Source organism: Zonotrichia leucophrys, chromosome 14 (genome assembly GCF_028769735.1).
Source record: "Zonotrichia leucophrys gambelii isolate GWCS_2022_RI chromosome 14, RI_Zleu_2.0, whole genome shotgun sequence".
Classification (NCBI taxonomy): Eukaryota; Metazoa; Chordata; class Aves; order Passeriformes; family Passerellidae; genus Zonotrichia; species Zonotrichia leucophrys.
This window is the reverse complement of record NC_088184.1, coordinates 3487029-3510727: the sequence shown is the minus strand read 5'-3', so window position 1 is coordinate 3510727 and position 23699 is coordinate 3487029. Positions and strand designations below refer to the sequence as shown.

General features: G+C 40.3%; 1 protein-coding gene across 14 annotated transcripts in view; it reads right to left on the bottom strand.

The window, feature by feature from the left end:
- Window positions 1-23699, bottom strand: part of RBFOX1 (RNA binding fox-1 homolog 1) — a 1152005-nt gene that overhangs the window by 1009089 nt on the left and 119217 nt on the right. For all 14 annotated transcript variants that reach the window (XM_064725897.1, XM_064725899.1, XM_064725900.1 and 11 more), the window contains one exon: window positions 10311-10370. In XM_064725897.1, the coding sequence (XP_064581967.1) occupies window positions 10311-10370 (60 nt within the window). The remainder of the gene's footprint in view (window positions 1-10310; window positions 10371-23699) is intronic.

Here is a 23699-nt window from a genome sequence, read left to right as displayed (position 1 = left end):
TTAAGACTTTTGTCAAAACATTGACTATTCTCCCCCAATTAGGGTAAATAATTATTATCATTTCATTGATAAATAAAAATACTACTTTTTAAATTTAAAAATACCAATTCTATTTTCTGTACTAAAAATATGAAAACAGTATGGTTTGATTGAAAGAGGAAAAACTTGTTCTGACAGCTTAAAAAGATAATTTGACTTTAGTTAAGTTTAATTAACATTTACACCTGCACTCTCCCAATGAGCTGAGGGGGAAGATTAGCCACAGTATATGATGCTACCAGGAGTTCAATTCAATATTTATTATTCATCCCAGTATTCTGTAGGAATTTATTCATTTAATGAGCAAACAGGCATTGTGAATACTAGAATGGATTTTCAACACTTCGGATGTTTATGTCAGTGGAGGTAACAGAGAAAATGTTTACTTGTGAGGCACTGGGATGTGTTTTTCCTGTGTGTATTTCTCCTCTCCTCTGATGTTTTCACCTCAGAACCTCCCTCGCACTGATCCAGAGCCAAACCAGTGCTCGAGGTGCACCTGAAGCCCACGTGAGCTGCTCCTACTGGGACAAACTCCCTCTCCAAGTGGGTAATTCTGCTTTTCAATCTCATCCCACTGCTCTACACCCCATTTACTGAAACTCCCCTGTTAATCCTTTGTTTCACCAGTTGTTGGTTTAAACATTCATTTGGGGGTTAGATCTGTTACCCAGTTGTAGGTAATAATTTCCCAGCTATATTTGAGTTTTGCTCCCATTTATTAAAAAAAAAAAAAGTTTCAAAGCAGGTATATTTCAAGCTCTCTCCCACATTGTAAAAGAACATCACAACCCATTCCTGTTATTTGGGGATTCTTGGATCAGATTTCAATCTCTTCTAAACCCCAGTTCCTTGCCTTCGTGTCAGTGACTCACGTTTTGTTGCTGTGCTCATGAAGTGTTTTATCAATGAAGATGAAATAAACGCCCACGCTCTGGCACATCTACTTCAGGCCTCACAGTTTTACTCCTCTCTTTACTGGTACTTTCACACATTTGTTTTCCATATTTCAGATGCTTGAGGCCTTGATAGCATCATTATGGAACTGTTTAATCAAACCCACAGTTTACTCTGACAATATTTGGCATTAGTAACAGCTATAACTCACCACAAACATTCCACTGGCAACTCACTCATGGGAGGTTTTCCAGTGGCTTTTACATAATCAAAAATCATGTGGCATTAAACAGACACTTAGATACAGACTGTAATTCTGAATTATTCTACTATGGCTTTTTGTATACATAGAAGAAAAACCAGCAGATTTCTTCCACTGTTGTGTATAAATTTAAAATAAAACAGTGGCAAAAATTGCAGTAGTAAAAAATGCATGTGCTCCCCAAGGAGGGAGCAGCCCCATTCAACTGAGTGATCAAAAGACAGAATTAAAATACTTCAAATGCCCAAAATTGTGCAGGTTCAAAACCTATTTAGAGAAAAACTTAGGAAGAATGTTTATTAGAGGTTGTTAAAGGCAAAAATGGAAATTTCCAACAAGCCATTACATCTAGGGCCTAAGCTGGGGAAATTTAGGACCACAATAAAGATCCTTGCACATCTGCTAGTTCTTAAAGGTCCATAATATCTGGCCCCACTGGAATAAAGCATCATGCACAATACTCTCACTGTTGTGCTCTTAACAACACTTTCCATCTTACTTAGGCAGGAAATTACTGGCAGTTTTCTTAGGATGTAAATTGGAAAACACTGATGAGCAACAGGCAGAACTTGCAATTGCTTCAATTACTCTCATAACCCCTTCCTTTTTTAAAAACATCAATACTACAGATTGCTTTGGGGAGCTTATTTCTTCCTGCATTTTTTTAATAGTATTCTGCATTAAATGGATGTTTAGCCATCTCCTCAGAAGCAAATCTATCCCTCAGCACAAATACTTCCTTCACAGCTCCCATGGAAGGACACAAACAGCCAAGGGAGGAGATCAATATCCCACTATTTTCAGCTGTTTGGTCTTCACCCTTAATACAGTCAGACTGCCAAATACTCCACGTGTGGTAATTGCAAATTGGTTTTAATTTTTGCACCTCATTTGCATTTCTGTTTCAAATATCCAAGCACAGATGTGTCTATTGAAACAGGTACCCCCAAATCTTTATCCTGGGGCTGAGACATTCCTGCTGAAGTGCTCCAAGCAAATGCTTTGACCTTTCCCCAGCAGAGTGTTCACAAGTTTCATGTGAAGAATACCCAAGTGCTCTGTGATGTGAGGACATTTATCCAATCACCCCTTCAGCCATCTCCCCTCCTGTACACACTCTCCCTTTGGGAAGTGCACTGACAACCAGCACATTCTGTTCTCTGCTAAGTAAATAAGAAGAGGGTGATTACAGCCATTTTCCAGAGGAACCTGAGATGTGCTGGACTTTGCTGACTTGAACTCTCAGATGTCAAAATTCTATCCTGTAAAAGCTCCTATCATCTGACATTTATACAGACAGGAATATTTTCCTCCACACTCGTGCTAATATGGCCAACAAGACACTGTCACTGCACACTCCCACCTAACCCACAATAAAGATTAGTTCTGGAACAAAATTAAACTGCCTCAGATGGGATTTTTCCCAGATTTGACTCTCTCCAAGCAAACCACATCTATTACCAGCAAAAAACACAGACCATTGCATGTGGTAACTCATTTCAGTCTCTGTCAAACTGGTGCTTTCCCTGCAAAAGTAAATAAAATATTTCCAACAGTAAATCCCAGACCTTTTATGAATCTGATAACCTTTATTTCAATAATGAACAGGAAAAATCCTAAACCCAGAGCCAGGGCACTGAGCACACATTTAACACAAGCTCAGTGTAGTGCAAACCATTTTCAGAAAAACCCAACTTTTGAGTTCCATGCCAGTGGATAAACATAAACCCCAGACATTTTATAAATCTGATAACCTTTCTTTCAACAACAAACAGGAAAAATCATACAAATACTTGCAAGTTTGAAAGAATCTAGGCTGTTAAAAAAAAGTAGTTCTGTATTCAAAAAAGCTTCTCTTCCACCATTATTACATCTGTTCTCTGCCAGGTGAGAGCACTACTGTACCAAACTCACCAAACGCACATTTTGGGGAGCCTGGGAGGCAGCAGGGGCAGTGCCTGCCCTGGCACAGCAACCCAGAGCCAGGGCACTGAGCGCGCATGAACACAAGCCCAGTGTAGTGTAAACCATTTTCAGAAAAACCCAAATTCTGAGTTCCATGCCTGTGTCTGGGTCTGTGCTCCGAGGAGCAGCAGCGCTCAGGAGGAGCGCGGCTCCCTGGCACGGTTTGCTGCCGGCTGTCACTAGGTGGCACCTTGGCATCGCTCTCCGCATCTCCCGGTGCCTCCTGCATCCCGAGCACCCCCGGTGTCGGGTTTCTGTGCCTGTGTTGACTCCCGAGATGTTGGAAAGTCCTTTTTCTCCCAGCCCCGAGACCGAAGAAGAAGCAGAGACTTCGGTTCTGCTTCTCAAGGTTGTTTATTTGCTCTTATCTATGACATTCTTTCTCTGGCCTGCTGAGATGTGTCCTGCACGTCAGTTTGAGGCACACTCCCTGCCCTTGGGGTGGTGTTAGCTTTTTATACTAAGAACTATGTATACTTTATTTACAATAATATTCCAATACCTATTACCTGTGTAATAGGTATTGGAATATTATTGTAAATAAATATTAAACAGTCTGTCTCTACTCCAAAACAATCATAAAGTATCATCATCACTGCAGAAGATGGAGAGCAAGAAGAAGAAGAAGAAGAAGGAGGACAGGACACTGCCAGATTCCTCCATCTTGCCTCTTTAACCTCCATTCTAAATACCCCAAAATTCTACTTTTTCATCCCGTGACAAATCAACTATCATTTACTCAAACTCTTGTGGCTTGTAAATCCTCACACAAAGTTGGTAATGGTTTCCATGGGTTAAAATCAAAGGCACAGGTGTTTGTGACTCTGTGCCAAGGTCTCTGAGCCCCCTGCTCAGAGGCTCCAGGGTACTCAGAGGAATGTCCTGGGCTCTGACACCCAGAGTGTCACTGGCCAGGGGCTCTGTACAAATCACCAACGGGATGGGACTGCTGGGAACCTGCCTTGAGCTGTTTGATTTTCCAACATCAGTCTCATTACATGGTTATGTCAATAAGAAAATGCCATCAACTTGCATCCCAAGCAGCAAACTAAAAACTTCATGTTACAACTTACTTTAAAAGTTTTTTAACCAATCACACAGAGCAAAAACACCTTGACAGTAGTCAGTAGCTCTAGCCAATCACTATAAACACAAGTACCTTCAGTTAAAACAATGCTTGCTTATTTCAAATACAATACCTGCACATGAACCTTAAAACACAAGGCACAAAACTCCATTATTAAGCTTAAAACTTCTTAATATCATATATAAAATACTTTTCTACAACCTAAAAAGTTATTCTAAACAAGCATTAATACACAAGTCATTCTTCTATTTGTCCTTACTTTTCTACTTCTTACATAATTTTTCTACTAACTTATCTCATGGCTACTGCTTAACTCTAATCACAGTTTTACTGTCTCTAAAACCTACCATTTGCAGCTTTCCCAAATCCCTCTAATTTTATAAATTCCCACCCAGAGCTTGGCCAGCACCCTGTTGAGACCTCAGCTGGGCAAACACCAACTCCTGCCTTGGTTCCTCTGCCCTGCATCGTGTCCTGTTGGTATTCACAAGATTTACCCCAAAAACTGGCCCATAACACACATCTCACTGCATTTGTACAAATGACAGCACTGCTGTTAAGAGGAAGCATTGGCAGGGGTAACTGCCTAATTTATATCCCTCATCCTGATGTATAAATAAAATAAAATAAATTATTGAAAATTAAATAAAATGAATTAAAATTATATAAAATTAAATAAATTAAAATTAGGTAAAATTAAATAAAATTAAGTAAAACTAAATTATAAAAAAATAATAATAAAAATAAAACAAATAGAAGTATCTAAGTAAATATAATAATAAATATAATAACATGGTACTCTAATATAATCTAATAATATAATGTGAAAATATAATCATATAATATAATATGATGTAATAATTTTGTTTAGAAATAATATATAGAATAGAAATCAAATAGAAATAAAATTAAAATAAAACAGAAATAAAATAGATAGAAATTCTGATTCTCAGAGTTCTCCAAAATTTTTATTGCTGGATCCCAGAAGCAGGTTTTCGAGTTTGTTTGCTTGGTTTTGTTTTCTTTTCAAATCCTGGATATTAGTATTTTACAAACACTGTTAATATGGGTAGAATGCAAAATATAAAGAAAATTAAAAATACTATCTGAACTATAAATACTTTCTGTATTAATGATGCATTGATTTATCTGCCTCTAAGACACATGAGAGCATCAAAATGAATGGGATGTGATTCCCACAGCACACTGAACAGACCTGGTTTGATGGTTGAGAGTCTTGCTGTGCAAACTGTTGTACAAATCCATAATTGTATTCGTTTATTCTCCCAATAGCACATTTTCACAAAACCTGACTGAAAACTAAGATTCAAATACCAAGTAAAGCAAAGTGATCACTTCCCCTTGAGTTTCACTTGGATGGTGCAAGCAGAAATGACAGCAGTGCTGTATGAGATGGATTTCTGTGCCCCGTTTGTTACAGCCTCTCCCATCCATCTCTGGGTGCACACTGCACCCTGCAACCAACTCAGTCCTGCTGGCAGTGAAGAACATCAACTTCTGCTCACCTTTCGTGTAACTCTGGTGCAGACGCTGCCTTTTCCTGCGTTTTCTTCACCTCCATCCCTTTATTCTTGGATTGTGAGAATGCTCACAAGCCCCTCCCTGAAAGCCTACTAAATTCCAGTATTGAGAAGTACCAAAATTTCATTACTAACAGCAGCAAAAGCTTTTGGTTTTCTCCTTTGCTTTTTCTGCATTTCCTTCTAAAAGAACCCAATTTCTTCTTTAGACTTGTCTTGTGTCTGTGCTTAGCTGCTGTCTAACTCCAGCTTTTCTTTCCACACCAGAATCATGATTATTCAAGCACATGCAAGGATCTTGTATCAAACCATACCTGGCATTTCAGCAGCTCTCTGGATTCACCTGCTTGTTAGCACTTGAATTTCCTGCTATTGGAAATTGTTTATTCTTATTTTATTTAATCTCCCATCTCCTTGGCTAAAGCACAAACACAGAAGAATCTCTAATGGTGAAATGAAGGAAGGCTAGGAGAACAGGGCAATTTCTTAGTTTCATCTCTCCTGCCAGAAAAGATGACACCTGACTCAATTTTAATCAATGAAAAACTCAAAACTTCAACCGTGTCAACTTATCCTGGAGATCTGCTTCTCTACAAATAATAAATCAGCTCCAGCTCTGTAGACACCACACCATTACCACTCCAGGCAAGGTTAACTCTGATAAACAACATTCAGCACCTGATTTAATAACAACACACAAGTACAGGCTGCTGGAACAGGGAAAAGGTGTCAATATATTACAGGAGTTTGAATCTAGGAATAACCGGTTTGTCCTAACTTCATTCATCACTAAGTAATATTTCTAATTTGAGGATTTTTCCCTGTACAACCACTAATGGTAACACTGTCTCATCATTTAAATGATACTGGAGTATTTTCTAGGAGACATTTCCAGAAAATGTGGAAATATTCTCCATAATATATAGAATAATAGCACACAGCCATGGGAGCAAAACCCTGTGAGCAGATGGAGGTGGAAGGAGCAGAACTCAGCATTCTGTACCTGCTTCTGACTTCTCCCATCTGCTGTGCATTAACACAGCAACATTTCATCTGCCTGCATTCCCAAATCAGTAATGAGATGGAAAACTTTACAAAATCTTCCCACAATAAGCACCTCAAGTAAAATTTTCCCCTCATATTCATCATAAACCACTCTCTGATCCTCATGACAGAGCTGTAAAGAATTTTCTCTATTTTTCAGTAGATGAGATAGTTTCCTCTATTTTCCATATAAATGAGTTTGAGAAATAAAACCAAATTTAGCCAGATATTCCCCTGATTTGTTGGTTTTATTGGCACAGGTTAGATCAACTCTGTGTTACTGTTTGAGATGCCTGCACAATGCACTTTCCCTTCTCCCTTCCCACCCAACCCATTATCCAAATGCTCTCTGATGATGCTCAGGGAAGACTTATTTTTGCTTTCAGTTCTATTGTTCTCTCCCTGCTAGTGACAGATTCATTTAATATTTTTTTAAAGGATGCTAACACGCATTCTATTCAATAGGAATCTGAAATTTAAAGAAAACCACCTTTTCTTTTTTTTTGCAAGTCATTATCCCCAGCTAATAGATATCCCTCCTGAAGCAGCAGTAGAGATGAAGTAATTTCAGGTACTATCACATTTCTATTCAGATCACAGGCAGCAATTCTTGCAGCGATTTTATTTCTCAGCAAAAATCATTATTGTCCCTCCTGAATTACCCTGAAGAGTTCTATTTTACTCCCACTACCTCTTCCCAACATTTCTTGATTAAAAAACAGTACATGATATTTGTTATCAAATATCAATACATAGACGAGAGTGGGAGAAATGGGGACTGGGGGAAAAGCAAAGGCACTTTAGAAAACATAAACCTTTAATAAGCAGGAAGGAGAATTTAAAGCAGCCTAAGAAAGACTGTGAACTGCAGATAGAAGAGTGCAGCACTTAAAGGAAACCAGGAGAAAAAGGGACAGAAATCCAAGGATCCAGCCCAAATCCATCCCTCCAAGGTCTGTCAGAGTCTTTAATTTTACAACTTCCTAAAGCTTCCAGTAATAATTCCTCCAGTTAGATTTTCTTAGCTCTGCAGGTACAACCAACTGCCTGATGAGATTTAAGAACAAAAGAAAGGCTTTAAAAGACTCAATCACTCAGCTTAATGAAAACATCTTGAATTATTTAACAAACAATCTATTAGGCAGCTCCAGCTATCAGGAAACATGAAGTTTGATAGATCTGACTCCCTGCTGGAGTTTTATATCACAGTGACTCCGGCCCTTTCCATGCAGTCTCAGTGATGTAACACAGGAGTGAATTCAGCCTGAGATTGAGCTGCATTAGACTTTCATATAGAATCTGTCACTAAGAGCAGGAAAAGCAGCTAACAATTATTTTAAAAAAGGAAAAAAAAACCTGGAAATAAGCTTTTCAGGCCCTGGAACTAGGGTATTATTCAATAATTCGTTCTCAGGTCCATTTGAATTCTCATCTGTCAACTCTCCTTTTATTACCAGACTGTTCTATAAGCAATGATCTGGCAACACACTTGAAAAATCTACGTATTCCTCCTCATCCATCACAACAAACAATTTTCCAAGCAACAACAGAGACAGTGTAATTTCAAGAGCAATAAGCTCAACTCCTAACTCATTATTTTTTTGCCATTGTGGTGTGGCATAAGAAATATCATGGAAAACAGGAAACCTTTTCCTCTTCTCATCACAACCCTCTTCAATACATTAAAATGCATTCCTAAAAGTGTCTCTAGAACTCTTTCCATTACTCAAAAATGAGCAAAAAATAATTAAAGTCCAAGTTACTGAGGCTCAAGGAAGACAATTGAAATCTTGTTTGTTAAGTCACTACTTCAATGTCTGAGGACACTTTGTTACAGACAACAAAAGGATTCAATCACAGGAAAAATAAGAAAAATAAAAATAGAACTCTCTGAGACAGTTTGACCAAGCAATTCAGTAAAGCCCCCACCCTCTCAGTACAAAATGACAGGTGTTCATCAAATCTTGTTCTGCACTTGTAAAAACATTTTTTAGTTCAGAGAACACATTCAGCCAGAGAAACACTACATCATTCTTCAAAACATTCCTTTTTAACTGACACAAACCTAATTTCCATGCAAATATATGAAGCACAAAAAACCCAAGTTCCTAAAAATAAACCTCCACCTCTCAGAACATCATTCTCAAAGTTAACTTTTGACAAACCAACAGAAAGGCTGTGACTTTGTGTAGCAAAATGTTCCAGCAAAAAGCATCAGTGCAGGAAGAATTATTGAAAGATATTCTTCCAAAACCTACTATACAGGGTAAAAAAAAGGATCCTGTCAAATCATCAGAGAAGCTAAAAACCTCTTGTATACATTTCCACTTTTCAAGATATTTTTGTATTTCCGTTGGTGTGACTAAGCGCTTTCCAAGCCAGAGATTTCCAACTGAAAGACAGTGTTCATTTGGAGAGGGTCCAACCACCTCCTCCTTTCAGGGAGCTGTTAATGGTTGATGCTCATGTTTAAAACAGCATTAATCATGCCTGCAAACAGGGAGAAGGGGGTTGCCAAACATTCAAAATACTGAGTATTTCCTTATTCTGGCATAAATCCACACTCCTACAACCTCGAGTCTGAGGGGATACAGATTAGATAATCAGAAAAAGAGGGGGGGAAATACCCAAACTAAGTGTTCACAGTGACATCATTTCAATTCCTGGCACTATCCAAGGAGAGGCACTTGGAAAGGCCTGGTAGCACAATATTACTGCTTTAGAGAGACCAAAAAACATATTAAAGGACCTTTACTGCAGCGAATGATTAACTCTGAGTGACATCAGCCTGTGCTGAGTATCACCAGCCCCTCAGTAAATCAGACAGGGCTGTAAATCCATAGACCTCAGCATAACCTTGGTTTGTGGCACACATTTCCTGCCAAAATGGGATATTATAGAGAAAATGGAGCATGCAGCACAGACACAGGGTAGGTTATACCCAACCTTCAGGCCAGGACAAGGCAGATCCCTTTTGGTCCAGCCCTGCTCAGTTTCCATCCAGCAGGGGCCTTGCCCTTGTGAATGCTTTGCTCTTGCACGGCTCTGAACTCACCCAAATTTCTGCTTTCTCTTTTTGCACCTGCCCTCCTCACTATAACATGGAATTCCAGAGGTGTTTCCAGTCATACCCCACCCTCCCATTCCTCTAACTTTGCAGAGCAGGGACACAGCTTAGAGCCCTCTGAGAGTGCAGGTGACACAATTCATAGCACAAAGAGAGAGCCACGGGGCTATTAATGAACCCAACTACAACAATTCTAATCACTTTGCCTCTCCTTGCTAAGACAGATATTCCCTGTACTACATATTCACATATTAAAGAGCATTTAAGCCAATTCAAGTGCAGTCACTTCAAAAGCAGCAAGGTGTCACAGGTAAGAGTTAGTGCCAGTGATTGATGACTGAAGCAATTTAAAAGATGATCTAAACTCAGTTACAAAATCTAATCTCTTCAGCAAAATGCTTTACTTACTGGACCTTGAGGACTGTTCTTGGCACTGGAAACCAGAGTCATAACATCAGATTTATAGTCCTGAAAAGAGAAAAGGGGAAAAAATAGTTAGATTAAAGATAATAGATGGCACTTTACATGTCAGGAATAAAGACCAACATTGAGCACCAGTGTGATTAGACTCAGAGGTGCCATTAGTAAAACATTTGATTATGGAGATTTTCATTGCTGTTCATCTTGTGCCTTAGACCCTTCTGACTGAATTACACACTTTTTTGGTTTCACCGTAACGATCCCCAAGGAAGGCAGCAGCCTGATGTCTCTTTTGGGAGGCAGTGGGTTGGAAGGACAGGATTCCTGCCTTTCAGAAACTCAGGGGAGAGAGCTCCATTGCACTTCCTGGACCAGCCCTGCACATGAAATTTGGGTGACAGTTTCCCAGCCACTCAAAATTCTCTCAGCACCTGATGACAAATGACTCTCCATTCCATCAGAGGGACCATGGTTTATGTCCTGTAAACGTTATTCCAAAGCCCTGCAGCCCCAAAGCTGTGCAGGAGGCAGGCCCCTGGCTATGCTGCCTCACCATTCTTGTGTCACATCTCCATCTAGGTGCACCCTAAAGCAAAGTAAAATCCCTCATTTTTTACCCCTCAGGAAGCTTCTCCTACAGCCCAGCTGGCATTCCACAACTCACAAAGCAGTTTGGGGCTTGGGCAGGAGAAGAAGCTGAGTACTCTGCTGTTACTGCAGATAATACAGAAACAGAGGCTTGGAGGGGCTTTTAACAGGAGATAGAAATGCCACAGTGTCTAAACACAGGAGCAATAAATTCAACTGCAAGACTGCAGTAACTAAAACAGTTCTGATTTTAAAAGGATATGTTAGGAAGAGTTAGCACACCAAATTCTTGCCTCTCCCCTAGTGAATACAGCCATTACACTCATATTTGTATTTTGAAAAGGCCAGCCAGGGCTGGCCTTCTCTTGTCATGGCATCCCTGTCAATAAAGATCAGATTTACATGGCAAGCCAAGCTACACAGTTCCCCCTATTGTCTGAGAATTAAAGTCTGATAAGCTGAAATTGAGGCCTATCTATCCAAGACAGCAAAGAGTAACTGCTATAAACTTCTAATTATCATCATCAAGCATGCCTCCATTTATGAAGCTCCTAGAGCCTTTATTTATAGGAGATGTGCTATGACCCAGAAGACAGATCATATTTCAGGGAGCTGGTAGTAATTCTCCATCCTTCACCCTGAGTATCTCCAAGTCTCTAAACTGCACAAATTAGAATATCCCTCGCTATCCATTCCATTTAGCCATTGCAAACACCAACTCCTCCATAGCAAGTGCCAACAAACAAACTTCACAAGGTGTCAATAGATAAAGTACCACCAAAATCACCTCCCAAACCCCTGCAGCCCAATTCCATTTCTTCCATAGAGGACAGCAGTCACTGTTGTCCACTAAGAAGCTGCAAACTGAGACCAACATTGAAGAAAACCACCAAGCAAATCTCTATTCTAGCCCTGGATGGTTTCAGAGTGCCTTCCTACCCTTACCCATTGCTGTGCTTTTGGTGCCTTTTCAGGTTTTCACTCCTGTCGCTCTCCTCCCTTGTGTCCCTGCTCCTGCTTTGTGCAGCAGGATGGATGTGCGGCTCTTGGTATTCCCTGCCCATTTCCTTCCCTCCTGGTTCCAGAGCTCCTCAGGCTGCACCATTTCCCTGAGATCACAGCTTCACAGGGCTCAGGAAGGACTGGGGCAATCCAAACAAACCTTTTTGCAGGGCTGTTCCTCCTGGGAAACTCCCTAGGAGAGGCAGGCAGGCAGAGAGAAAACACATTTTTGTTTCACACCACTCTTCCAGAAGGCAATGCCCCGAGTTCCAAATAAATATGACATTTTAAGCAGCTATTTTGCAAATATACTTCTTTTTCCTCCCCAACCCAGTTAATCTCTAAGCATTGCACAGCTCTGTGTAGCAGTAATAACAAATTAATAAACAGCTTTAGGCCAGTGCTGCATGTGGGACAGCTCCTTGGGAAGCTTGTGCTGTGCTCCCTGTTAATAACTCCCTCACCACCTGTGAAAATCCAGGCACATTGAACCAGAAAATAAAAGCAAAAATAGCAAAACTCCTCAGGTTTAGGTTGTTTTTAGGGGGGCAGAGAATTCCAACAACAATCCAGATTAATCTAAACCTGTTAGCAAGAGCCCAAATAATTTCTCCAGTAATTCCAGGTGCTTGGACTGGGACCCACCAAACCCCCTTCTCCTCCTCCTGCATCACACAGGCTGAAATCACCATTCCCTCACTCCAGCTGCAACAGCAGCATTCAGCTCTGATAGACAAAGGAGATTAATTCCCATCATAATGATTTTCACATCTAAGACACTTTCCTCTACACCATTTCTGTATTTACAGCAAACAAAAAATTGGTTTGTGGAGTTGCTTTCACACTCATTTTCAGGTAATGTGTCACAATAATATCTGGTACATGTTCAGGTTATGCAGAGTATTGTGCCACTGACAAATCATTTAACTATGCACTTGTCTTGGAGGCTGCAGGAAAATGGAAATTACACAGTTTCAACGCTGCAGCAGCACAATAAACAAAAACTTTCTCCCTCCTGTAGAGCTACACTTCATGTTCCTATCAGTGCCTCCTCCAGGTAATTTCTTTTGAGTCTCTTGTTTCCATTAACATTTGTATTTTGAGGTGATTTCTACTTGGTACTCGAAGATGGAATTGCAACAACCATTTACAAGCTATTTTATTTTCAGGGTCTGTTCTGTTACCAAGGGCAGCTGTGCTGTGTCCATGCCAGGCTTTCCAGAAGTTTCTTATGATTCCCATTACTGCCCATCTGCCCTTAGAGAAATCAAGAAATAGCAATAAAGCACTCCCTAAATTTTATGTGGGCCACAGCCTTCTCCCCACCCCTCAAACTCAAAGTTTGGACTAAATGTCAGCTAACAGACATTACTTTCCATTCTTCTGACTTTAATGGGAAAAATAAATTTTGGCAGTCTTTCCCCAGTGTTAAAAGTCTTAGCTACTCCCTGGGGATAGAAAGAATCAATGCAAGTAAGATCCATATTTTCTTTCTTGGAACACCACTACTTCCAGCAATTTATTTGACTGACTATGCCTTCTATTACCATGTAAATTGTTTCAGGCTGCAGAAAAAAAAAAGTATTAATCTCCCCTCAGTAAGTCATAAAATAAAGAAATCAATTTCAAGGTCAATTTAGTCTAAATAACACCTGCTGCCCTTTTTGTAACATGCAGACTCCTCTGAAACACTAAGTTGCTGTCTATAAAGGCATCAGTACGTGATGTCTCACATAAATCAGGGTGCTGGATGGTACAGGGCAGCTGATTTGCAGGGTACCAAGTGGGGCTGGCAAACAAGCCCAGAGCAGAGCCCTCCTCATCACTCCTCTTCATCATCAGCACGAGGCTTTGCACAGAAAATAAAGCCAGGGGGGCCTGGGGTCTGCAGGTTCTGCAAGGAGTTTGTGCCTTGCCAGGTGCTGGGGACATCCAGGGAGCCCCAGCTCCCTGCTGGGAGCATTCACATCCATGAAGGGTCAGCAGCCTCAAGGGGAGCTCCAGAGAAGGGGAAAAGGACAAAAAAAAAATAGCAGGAACAAGAGAAAATCTTTCCTTCTGTTGGAAAGCAGAGTGGAATGGCAGAGACTGGAAATAGGAAATAGGATAATGATATTTTTTCCCCTATCCTAGAATTCAGAAAAGGGAAACTACTTGAAATATTCTCTTTTATTCCACTTTTAAGTAGAAATCTATTTCTCTTTTGGTCAAAACTATTCAATCTTTCTTTTAAATATAATTAGTGTGCTCTCCTAGTAGCACATGACTGTATTTGGTGGCTCTAAATGGGCTGGACATCCATGTCCTTCTCCTGAAAAGTTTGCTTGAACTCTGTAACCTCTCTGGGGTGGAAAGAAAAGCTCCAAAGCCCCAGGACTAGGTGGCCTGGCCACTGTGTTCCTCCCCTCTGTGGTACTTCTTTCCCATAAGAATACAACTATTTTTTCCTTTCCGATGTCCAGTTCACAGCAGTGCTGGTGCCTTGGTAAATCCGAAGTTCCTGACAGGTTTTCATTTGTTCCTTGGGGTCCCCCAGCAGAAAATAATCTGGACAATTAATATCCAAGCAACACAAGTTCCTGAATGAAGCAAATATTCAGATATTCTGGAAATGGGGACTTCATATTCCTGTAAGACTTCTCTAATGAAAATAAAACAATGTCCTGAAGGCTTCTGAAAAGGGCTGAGAACATAAGGATGCACAAGGCTGAGCAGACAGCAAACTGAAATCAATTTACAGAGAATGGTCTGACACAGGAACCCTCAAAGCAGGAACAGATTGTGGCTTCCCTAACAGAGGATAGGATACCCAGGATACCCAGGAGAGGGAACAGCCCCAGGCTCACAAAGAACAATGCTCCATGCAGAAATGCCACAGCAGCAGAGCTCTCTCTCCCTTGTGGGCAACAGCAGGTGGTGTCCAAGGCCTTCCCAGCATTTATTGCATGAATCTGGAATTACTGAGGGGTTTGTTCTACACAGCAGGAATACCTTCCTACTGTGCCCAAAGAGAAAACAAATCCCAGTTCTATCATTTAGAGCAGGGAATACACACCATCCCTGTTAGCACTGGAATGTGGAGCCATTTTCATATTTATATAGACTTTGCATGCATTCAGCTTTACCTGGAAGACAACATTTCACCAAATAATCAAAATATAATTTAATCAACTCTGATATATTCATATATTTATAGAGTGTAATGATTCCCCTATGATGATGCACTAGCAAAAAGGAATGCAGACCTTTTCCTTCAGATAACACTCAGTGAGTCAAAGGTTACATAGAAATAAATTGGAAAATATAAAATCACAGAAAAAAAATCATTTATTTATTGGATAGAAGAAAATATTTCATTTTTTAAATCCATGGTCCTGAATCCTATTTAATGCAAACTTCTCTGTGAAATCCCACTATCACAAGCCAAGGATAATGGCTGTGAGTCAGGAGCTGCCAATATACTGATTCAGTGAGTCAAGAAACAAGGATGAGATTTAGTAGGAGTGATAAGCATATTAATGTTATATCATCCAAAATCATACAAATACTCATTTTGCAGTTCAATGTGTCTAATAGCATGAGATTCCACAGTAGAAAAACAAACAGAAGCCTAGCATGGCTGTCCAAGGGCTCAAAAGATTAGAAACACAAGAAAAGAGCAACTTTTTAAAAAGGGTTTATTTGTTTGAGTTGAAGGAACAGAAACAACCACTAACTTCAGATGCACAGCAGGAAGAGCAGTTTAAAACACACAAGGGGGGAAGGTTTTAATGTGAAATTATCTTTTCCACGTGCCAAGATGCAGCTTCAGAATCCTGAACAATGAAGCCTTGTAAAAGAAACCCAGAATATTCCTAACTACTCCTGCTCAGCTGAATGATTCTGTATTCCCTAATCCTCCAGCAGTCCATGAAGTGGGTAAATTATTGCAGGATCTGCTGTGAAATCAAGGTGAAGAAAAAGACAAAACAAGTGGAGAGTTAAATAAATACTTTCAAAATGTAATCACAAAGGGCACAGATGAGCCTGTCTGACATTGCCCATTATCTCCTGAGCAGAATTACTTTAGGTTTACTGAGGCAGGAGATTTCAGTCACCTACAAGTCACTCAGGAACATTTATCTGGGAGCATTAGGAGACAATCAGGAGCAGAATCTGCAGAGCAGTGATAACCATCACAGGGTTTGCCCTTGCGCTGGAACAGAGCAGAGGAACAGCAGCAGAGGTCCCCAGGGATCTCAAACCAGCCCTTGGTACAGCCCAGTGACACTGCAGCTGAGTTCAGATAAGAAATCAAAAGTTTCTCTTTGCCAGAAGCTCAGAAACCCAGCTGGGTTTATCTCTCCTCCAAACAGCCTGGGAAAATGCTTCCAATGATTCCTGATTTCACCAACCAAAACTGAAAGAAACAACCACTACCTGCAGATGCACAGCAGAAAGAGAGTGCAAGAAACACGAGGAGCTTTTTAAATGGAAAATTATCAAATTATCTTTTCCATGTGCCAAGAAGAAGCTTCAGAATCCTGAACAATGATGGAAAACTCACAGGAATATTCTCCCGTTGCATTCCATCAGGAAATGGTTAATTCACCAACTAGCCAACATTTTCATTAAGTGGATTTAAAGGCAAAAGATCAGCTGCAGGATATATCCACATTATTTGTTCCCCCAGGCACAGAAATATTCCTTATGCTACAGAATTTTAATTCAATTATTATATTTTAAATCTGTTACCTGCCTGATCACTGTTGCAGGATGCTCCTCACAAAATATACTTTTCATGTGATTCTCTGGCATATATTATATATATATATATTTATATATATATATATATATATATATATAATATTTATATATATTGATATATAATATACATTTATCTGTAATATATATTTATATATAAAATATTGTAAATAATGTTACTATAATATTATAATATATTATAATTTACTATATTATAGAATAGATAATATAATTTATATATATATTTATTTTTTTTTAATATATATTTGTGCAGGGCTGTTCCAATCTAAGCACTAATATTCTGCTATAGCAATCCACCACCCACCTTGCATTGTTCTGCTTAGACAAGATATGATGAAGTTTCTGGGGCTGACTTCAGAAAATAATCAATGTAAGGCTATTGTTACATTACTGGGACCAATTATATGACTGTGAAGTTCACTTATTTAGAATTGGTATCTCTTTTATTACTGTAAAATTAACAAGCATTACATGGAGTCTTTCAGAAAAAAAAGACCAGAATATTCCTGTCCAGTCTTTGCTGTATTACCTGCATATAAATCTCTTCTGTAGGGACTGCTTCCAGTCTGACATGACAGAGTCATGACTCAAAATATAAATATTTCACTGCTGTGGAGAATTAGCAGTTGTTACAGGCTAAACAGTGGCTCTGCTTTCAGTGCCCTGAGCAAACAGCTGAGTGCTCCTCAGCTCCCTGGTGACACCACAGAGCATCACCTCCCTGTCCAGAGCATCCTCACCTTCCCTTCCTGCTACCAGAGCCCACGGACTCTGCTTCCATCACTGTGAAACAAGAACTGTTGGGGATATAGATGTGAAATATTGCTGCATTACAGCCTGTGCTGTGGTTTTTGATAAGTGCCTTCCCTCAGCTCTATCAGGGCAGCACTCTGTGCATTCTGGGGAGCTCCCCCAGAGCATTGTAATCCCAGGTCTGCTTCATTCACAGGACAATTAAACATATGCACCACCTGTTCTTTGTTAAAACATTATAATTCCTGTTCTCTGAATGCCATTTCGACCCCCTCCTGCAATTCCAAGCCACCTTCTGCCCTGAACACTTGCTGCCTTAGCACATTGCTTTTGGCAAGGATAGCAAAACTACAGTTAAGTATTTCAATTTTCCTTATATACTAGCAGTCATGTTATTTTTCAGGAAGGTTGATGAGGCCTGAAATAACAGGAAATTTCTTCCTTTTATTGAAGAAATACATATAAATGCAAACAAAAGTGAGGAATCAATTCAAAATCCTAGGATAGCTTTCCAATAAATAAAAGTGAAATGAAAATTCAGTTGCATGCAGCTATTACAAGCTCATATAACTCTGCCAAGATAGCACTTCAGCTCTGTGTTTATTTCTGTCAGAATAATATGAGGAATGCTCTATCAGTTGGAACTGGATTACAATAAATAAGATTCAATTTAAGAATAAATGGCTCGAGTCCTGAGGGCAATTTAAAATTTGTATATTTAAGAAAAATAAATCTATATCTCTTGCAAGGAAATAATACTTTGGACAGTGAGTTTATGAAGGGATACAAGCTATGAAATGATGTAGCTGCTGTTAATGTACCACAGAACCTGTCAGCTAAAGAAAAACAGCAGTAAAACATAGCAACAGAGAGAAGGAAGGGAAATGCTCTGAGAAAGTGCTGAAACATGCACAGAATGGATGCACCAAGAATAGAAATTAAGGCAAAATCCTTGTATCACTTCCCCATGAGCACTCCCTGCTCTCTGCCATCAGGGTAAGCCTGTTTCCATGGCATGTTGTGCAATCTGGAATAACAGCAGCCAAATGAGTTCTGCCAGAATTTTCAGTGTCTCTGTAGTGCTCTAAGACATTGGAATGTGGAGTAAAAAGTTGTGACTGCACTCAAAATGAACGAGGACATCCCACCCCGAGCTCATGCACAGCTTCTGACAGCCACGATGCAGCTGCAGGTCTGCTCTGACAGCAGCAGGAGAAAAGGCAGAATATTTGTTTCAAACAAATGTGGGCAATGCTGTGGGCCTTGTCTGCCTAGGGTAGAAATTCAGCATTGTCAGGACAGCATCACAACGTCAGCACTGAAAATTCAGCATTGTCAGGACAACATCACAACTTCAGCATTGAAAATTCAGCAGTGGGCAGAACAACACTACAACTACAGCATTCAAAATTCAGCATGGGGAAGGACAATACCACAATTTCAGCATTGGGCAGGACAGCACTATAACTTCAGCATTGAAAATTCAGCATTGTCAGAACAACACCACAACTCTAGCATAGAAAATTCAGCAGTGGGCAGAACTTCAGCACTGAAAATTCAGCATTGGGCAGGACAGCACCACAACTTCAGCACTGAAAATTCAACATTGAGCAGGACAACCCCACAATTTCAGGGTTGGGCAGGACAGCACCACAACTCCAGCATTAAAAATTCAGCATTGTCAGGACAACACCACAACTTCCAGTCACTGCAAACCTCTCTGCCTCTGCATACCCACAGGAAATAGCTGAAATTCAATCAGTTGCAGATCTAGATGAACTAACTATGTTTTATATCTCCTGTTGCTTGTCCAAATGTTGCCCCACCCACAGCAGGTACATTCCAGCAGCCTGGCTCCTGGTGTTTTGATCTGTTTCAAACACACAACCAGCCCCCTGGTTATTTACTAAAGCTGAATTTACATGGGAAGTTGCTTTACCTGGGACCTGCTCTGTTATCTGGATCTTACTGATTCTTAAATTAGAGTTATTGGATTATAAATCAAATGGCATCTAGTTAAAAAATAACCACAACAGTATTAGAGCTCACTGTTTGGCAGGAGCACTGCCAGAAAAGGATACTCAGGAAAATGAACACAGAGCCAAAAATTAATGTCCCAAAGAAAACTGTTTTCTTTACATGTGATGAAGCATCCATTAACAACAGTCAGCTTGTAAATAACATTTCTGTAATAAAGGGTGAGGTTTTCTTGCTGCATGTCCAGAGGAACAGTGGATTTTGGCACATTTCATATTTTGGCCTTCACTCTTTCACTCCTCAGGCACTGAGGAAGCAATGGAAAAGAGATTATGGTCTTAAAGGAAAAGAATGCTGCATGCAGATTGTGGGGCTTGATACCAGGAGCCATAATACCCCTTTATATCAGAAAAGTACTGATAAGCACTGCAACTCCACTGTTCACAGTGCAGCTGCCTGAAGGTGGAAACATGAATTTAATGCTAAGCCTGTGTTACATTTTTAGTCTTTCAACACCTAGGGCAGTGCAGAGAGCAGCTCCATCTTCCCAGCTCTGCTCCCACTGGAGGGAAGGCTGAGAAATCAGAATCCTCCCCACTGTGCCTGCATGGCTGGGGAGGAGGGGGAATGAGGGACAGGTAAAACTTGCAGAACTGGGACCCCAGCAGGACAGGACTAACCCCAAAATACTGACCAGAGCAGGGATGGCAGCTCCCTCTTCCCCCAAGTTCATACAACAGGGAATACTGAGAGCCAAGTGTTGATCAGAGCTGTTCTATCCTTATTTTTAAGTCCCTAAAGCCCTAGAACAAGAACTCATCACCTGCAAACAAATCTTTGCCACAACACTAATCCTAGTTCAACTCTTCATCCTTCTAGCCTTCTCGGCTTCAGAATTCCCCTAGTCATGGAATTGAAAATCACTATGAAGCCTTTTGGGGTTTTTCTGATTCACAGCTAATATTTTCAGAGTGAAAACTTGTGTTTTAAACAGCCCACGTTTATATCGCTGAAATTGCTTGGCAATACAATATACATGTTTTACAAAAACTCACTAGAGCAGCAATTCAAAGAGTGTAAAGAAGACTTCTAAAAACACTGAGGTTTACTTCCTTACAAATTAGATTGACAAAATCTCAGGCAAGGCCCAGTCTAAGTTTCTAAGAGTCAAGCCTTGGCTTCAGTGTCATTCCATGCCTCCCGTGAATTCTCTCTTTTTTAAACAGCAGCTGGAAATGGTGAGAAGTGAATCTTCCTCCCAGAACATTTTGTGCTTTCTTGCCAAGTCATCCTGTGAATGTGCTTAACTACAGCTCACAAGTCAATTGGAGCAGTGGTTGCATCTGACACCCATCACTCATGCTGTCCTGCCCACAGCCCAGGCAAGCTGCCTGCAAAATGCCTTGTCAGTCCTTCAGGCATTGCCTTAACCAAACAGAAATGGACTGAGAGCAATGCCAAGCTGTCACTCTGCATTTATCAACAAAAGGGAATAATTTTTAGGAAAATAATAATAAGCTCTCCTCACAGCACTAACACTAAATGACCTGAAAAACTTTCCTAAGGGACTGAAGACACAAGAACAAAGTTTCATTTCATCTTCCTAGATCTGACAGCTCAATTTCCCAAGTTCCCAGGGACCTTCAGCAGTGCTAAACAGAGGCAGTAACAAATGTCAGTGTTTACTCTGAGATCTCTTTGTTAAAGCTCTCTGTACTCAGCAGTCTTTAATAACCCTCTTTAGGCACAGGCAGAGCATGTTCTGCATAAAGCAATCAGGAGTGACTCAGCACGGTGAGTCTGCTGCAGCTAAACAGGATGGAATTGCACTGCTTAACTACCACAAATAATCACATTCCCTACCATGCCCCTTCCCCTGTCCTGGTGAGGAAATCAGCTTTGTTTTCAAGCCCCTCAAGCCCAAAGCTTTGCTTTGGCTTTGCCAGCTGCAGTCCCAGCACAGCCTGGTGTTCTCATCCCTCACCTGGGGCTGAGCTGCTGCTGGCAGGGCAGGGGTGCAGAAAGCACCCAGAGCAAAGATTGGCAGCTCTGAGAGCAGGAGAGAGCCCGGAGCTGTGTGACAGCCGTGCGCTCCCTGTAACTACAGAGCGGCCACACTGCCAGCCCAGGGCAGGCTCCCACCCCACAGCAGCTCCAGGATAATCACAGAGGTGTCCTGGTGATCTCAGCCAGCTTCAACAAAAGCCACTGCTGTGGGGCAAACCTCACAATAACTTTTTCTTCATAATTAACTGATTGTCCAGGGTTTCAAAAGCTGGCTCTACATTGCAGATGCTAAGGAGGTTAAAGAGCAGTGCAATGGGTAACAGGAGTTTCCTGCTCCTAGTTTACAATTAGAGCTTTTTTCTAATTAAAAAGCAAACAAACCTTGAATTTCCAGAGCAAGACTTAAGTGAGCTGACTTGACTTTCAGTATTTAATCAAAATAAGTAGCCAGGAAAATATCTGGGGGCTTTACTGCCATTGAAAACAATGTTTTTTGATGAACTGTTTTCCTTTGATAGTACATTTGACCAAGAACTTTTTCCGAACACTACAACATTCACAAAGAGAAAGAAACAGGATCAAAGAAAATAAAATAGGAGCCAGAAGAATAAGACAGTTAATTAACTTCAAAAAGCAAGATATACAACTCAAGTCATTCCTTAGGGCCATCCATCTAACCTGGTTTTAAAAGCCTTCAGTTATGAAACTCCACTTTCCCCAATTCATTTATTCCATTTCCTTCGGAAAGCTTTTCCTAATGCCAAATCTCGATCTCTTTGCTACAATTTAAGCCCATTACCATTTGCTCTTTTCCCCGTGGATCTGCATTATTATCATTACCTGAGTCTCTGCAGCAACTTTTTCCTGCATCTAAAGACTGCCAGTACAGCTTCAGAGCTTTTCCTCTTCCTTAATCTCAGCAACCCCTTCTTTTTCACTCCTAACTCACACACAGTAATACAATGAATAAAAGTTGCTATTTTACATAAGTTTGGGCAGATAATGCATGACAAGAGTTGAAGGTAAGGCTGAATGTGAAAGATCTTGAATTTTTCAACAATTTTGGAAAGTGGTGCAGCACCTGAATCATTAATATTCATAGACAGATATGCACATGTATTTACAGACCTCTTTGCTTTGGGGATATTTAGAATTGGTGGATAAAACCTTAAAGGATTTCTATACCTAATTATTTCTAACCACATGTATACCGAGGCAAGGCAACCCTTAGTACTAGAGAATTGTTTAGAATTGGTCATTTCAAAACTCCCAAAGATGAGCTTTATTCAGCTTTCAGGAGCTGGTTATTTAATCCAAGCCTGGAAAGCACAACCACAGATGGAGCTTCTGGCTCCAGCACCAAATCCCAGTAGCAGCTCCCTTCAGATGCAGCGTTCTCAGCTGGCCCATAAAACAGAGACAGCTGTGAAATTTAGAATCTGGTCAGTCTTTCAGATCATCAACTCCCAGTGCAGTTTGTACTCCCAGCCCTGTGTGTGGAGATCCTGGATGTGTTCTGTGTCCAGGATCTCTGAGCCACAGGGATTCTCTGGGTGAAGGACACAGGAAAACCCTTCTTGCATGTTCCAATGTCAAGTTCCTCATTGCCACTCCACTCTAGGACTTCTGTTCCACTGCTGCTGGTACAGATGGAAATACACTCACACCACTGCAGACAGGGTTTATTTGTAGAAATATCTCTCTAAACATAATTAACAACTAATGGCAGCAAAGAGCAAACACATTATTTGTCCTTTTTTTTCACTTTGAACCCAGAAATAGCAACCCAGCAGGAGAAATGCTTGAGTCAAATGAGCTAATGAGGAGACTATTCCTGTATAATGAGATCCAGAGAAGTCTGTACTTGCCTTCTTCTGTTCATAGTATCTGCAGCTTTCACTCTGCTATTTGGACTCCACACACACACAGTCTGTACCTACCAACACCATATTCCTAAAATTTTATTCCTAAAGTGTTAAACACTGGGCTGGCAACTAGAGAGTTCTTCAGCTACTCCTTCTAAAGCCTGATAACCAAAGTCACTGGAGATTTAGAACATGGAAAACAAATCGTAGGACTAAAATTAAATATATTTCAAATTATGGATTGGTTTCCTAAAGAACTGTCTTTTCCAGCCCAACAAAATTGGATGTGCCTTGTAGTAGAATCAGCACCTTCTTACAGATGTTCTTGCCAAATATCTTTTAATTTAATATTTATTAGTAGCAGAGTTTGAGAAAAACAAAATATCCTTGAAGTTATGCATGCCATAACCAAAAAATTCTT